This window comes from Sceloporus undulatus, chromosome 3 (genome assembly GCF_019175285.1).
Source record: "Sceloporus undulatus isolate JIND9_A2432 ecotype Alabama chromosome 3, SceUnd_v1.1, whole genome shotgun sequence".
NCBI classification, from domain to species: domain Eukaryota; kingdom Metazoa; phylum Chordata; class Lepidosauria; order Squamata; family Phrynosomatidae; genus Sceloporus; species Sceloporus undulatus.
Genome location: NC_056524.1, coordinates 31,738,209 through 31,740,476, shown reverse-complemented (window position 1 = coordinate 31,740,476; position 2,268 = coordinate 31,738,209). Strand labels below are relative to the sequence as shown.

Below are 2,268 nucleotides of genomic sequence, written 5' to 3'. Positions count from 1 at the left end.
AGTACTTGGAATCAATCAAGAGCTTATTGTATAAGTTGCTTATTTGGACTACAGATTTCAGAATCATAGTAGTCATAGTAGTCACATTTCAGGTTCTGTCACCACTTATATGAACACAGTTTGATGTTAGCTAAGAGTTTTATCCAGACTCCTTGGCATTCTATTTGACCAGAATTTCTTTTGTTCTTCTCTTCCCCCACAGGTAAAAATCTGGTTTCAGAACAGGCGGGCCAAAGAAAGGAAAATCAACAAAAAGAAGATGCAGCAATCCCAGCCAGCTGGTGTGCACAGCGGCTCAGAACCCATGAGTCCGGTCTCCTCTATGCAGCCAGGGACCACTGGCTCAGGTCCCAATGGAGGAGTGTTGGGCACTACAGGCTTAGTACCACCACCCTCTGCACAGTGACAGCAGTTGGAAGAAAAGACTGAGATCTCCTGCACTCCTTATTACAGAGGAGTTGCACACATCCATATGCACACACCAGCCTATGGTGGGAAAGGCTGCTGGCTTATTGACAGTTGATGCAGAGACACATTGGTTCTCCTTCCCCATCTGTGCACTATGATGGACTTTGCTAAGCAGTGCCACACTCCAGCTTGTGTGTATTTTATTTTTGCTGCACAATTTGTACAAAATATACTGTGAATGACTTGAGTTCTGTTAGGGCAGACGGAAGGGAGGGAGTTGATTTTCCTTAATTTGCTTCATGTAATATTATTATTATTACTATTGTTCTTCATGCTGCAATAGATACCACATAACTGACACTTCTCTTCACAATGAAAATACAGCATCTCAGGGAATTTGGGCCTGGATTGCCTTTTGATGTATGTTTGTTTGTTTTTCAGTTTGTATTTTTTTTTATTACAAATGTTGTTGGGCTAATGATAAATGTCTGAATGGAAAAAGAGAAGAAACAGAAAGAAAGACAAATTAAAATGTATTTGTTTTCTGGTGCCCTTAATGGCCTCCAAAAAGAATCACTTCTTTATAGGTCACAAACGGATTGAGCAATGAACTTACTGAAATGGTCCAAGGCACGTTGCTTGTTTAAAGTTTATTATAAAGGAGCACATGAACAAGATACAGTATGGATGATCATCCATCTGTATTTATGCATGTGTATGTCATAGCTTGGAAAAGATACTTTTTGGACCTCATCCAAAAAAGTGGCCACATGGGCTAGGATATTCTGGGAGCAGTAGTCTCAACTTTTCCTAGGTTTGGTGTGTGTCAGTAGAATCACAGCATCATAGAGTTGGAAGAGGATGCAAGGGCCACTCATCCAACCCCTTGCCATGCAGGAATACACATTCAAAGCACTCCCAATAGATGGCCATCCAGCTTCTGCTTAAAATCTCCCAAACAAGGAGATTGCGCCACTCTCCATGACAGTATGTTACAGTATAGAAAGAAGGAATTCCATTCCAAATATATCCCAAAAATGTATTCTCCTAGTAAATGGTTGCAAGAATACATTGCAAAAATGTTCCCAATGTAGGGCAATGCTTCTTAATGTATTTGATGTGGAAGACTGACAATTCCCACTTCCATGTGCCAGTAACTGGCACCATTTTTGCACCGATTCACTACAATAGTTTCTTTCTTTCCTGGAAGTTCCCCAGAGAACAGCAGCTGTTGGGTTGTGGCAGCACTGGTCCATAGGCCTCTACTTAGTAGGGCATTTAGCCTCCAAGGGGACTTAGAAAAGGGGCCAATCATTGTGATAGGAAAATATTTTCTCTTTAGAAAATGGACAAGTCTTCTTGATTTCACACAACAAGCAAGAGGTGCAGTCTAGTAAAAATCTGCAGATCCCATCCTCTATGTATGTATTAGTTACAGAAATATCTTTCCTCCAATAAGCTCACATTATCATCACTGCCACATTGCCATACTGTGATGTTGTTCCGACTGAGAGAAGTGACATGTCCAAGGTCAGCAAGAGAGTTTTTAACTCTGGTACTAGAATCTGGATCTCTTGAGTGCCAGCCTAAAACTAACATATATATCACACTGGCTCTCACATGCTGCAGTAGCATGACACACTGGAGTACCATCAATCTGTTATCATACTGAAGACTGCAATTCTAAGCACTTACATGAAAGCAGTTGTGAACTGCTGTGACCCCATGAACGAGAACGAGAAACCTGTTTCCTTACGATCAAGAGCCCTGCTCAGGTCTTGCAGACTCAGAGCAGTGGTTTCCTTGATGGAGTCTATCCATCTGAAATGCACTCTACCTTTTTTCCTTCTGCCTTCTACC

At 41.5% G+C, this 2,268-nt stretch overlaps 1 protein-coding gene across 1 annotated transcript in view; it reads left to right on the top strand.

Annotated features, from left to right (window-relative positions):
• The window catches only part of CDX2 (caudal type homeobox 2), a 33,533-nt gene extending 32,578 nt beyond the window's left edge, over positions 1-955 (top strand). The window contains exon 3 of the mRNA XM_042459572.1: positions 203-955. Within this exon, the coding sequence (XP_042315506.1) occupies positions 203-406 (204 nt within the window). The 3' untranslated portion in view covers positions 407-955. The remainder of the gene's footprint in view (positions 1-202) is intronic.
• The last annotated feature ends 1,313 nt before the right edge of the window (positions 956-2,268 follow it).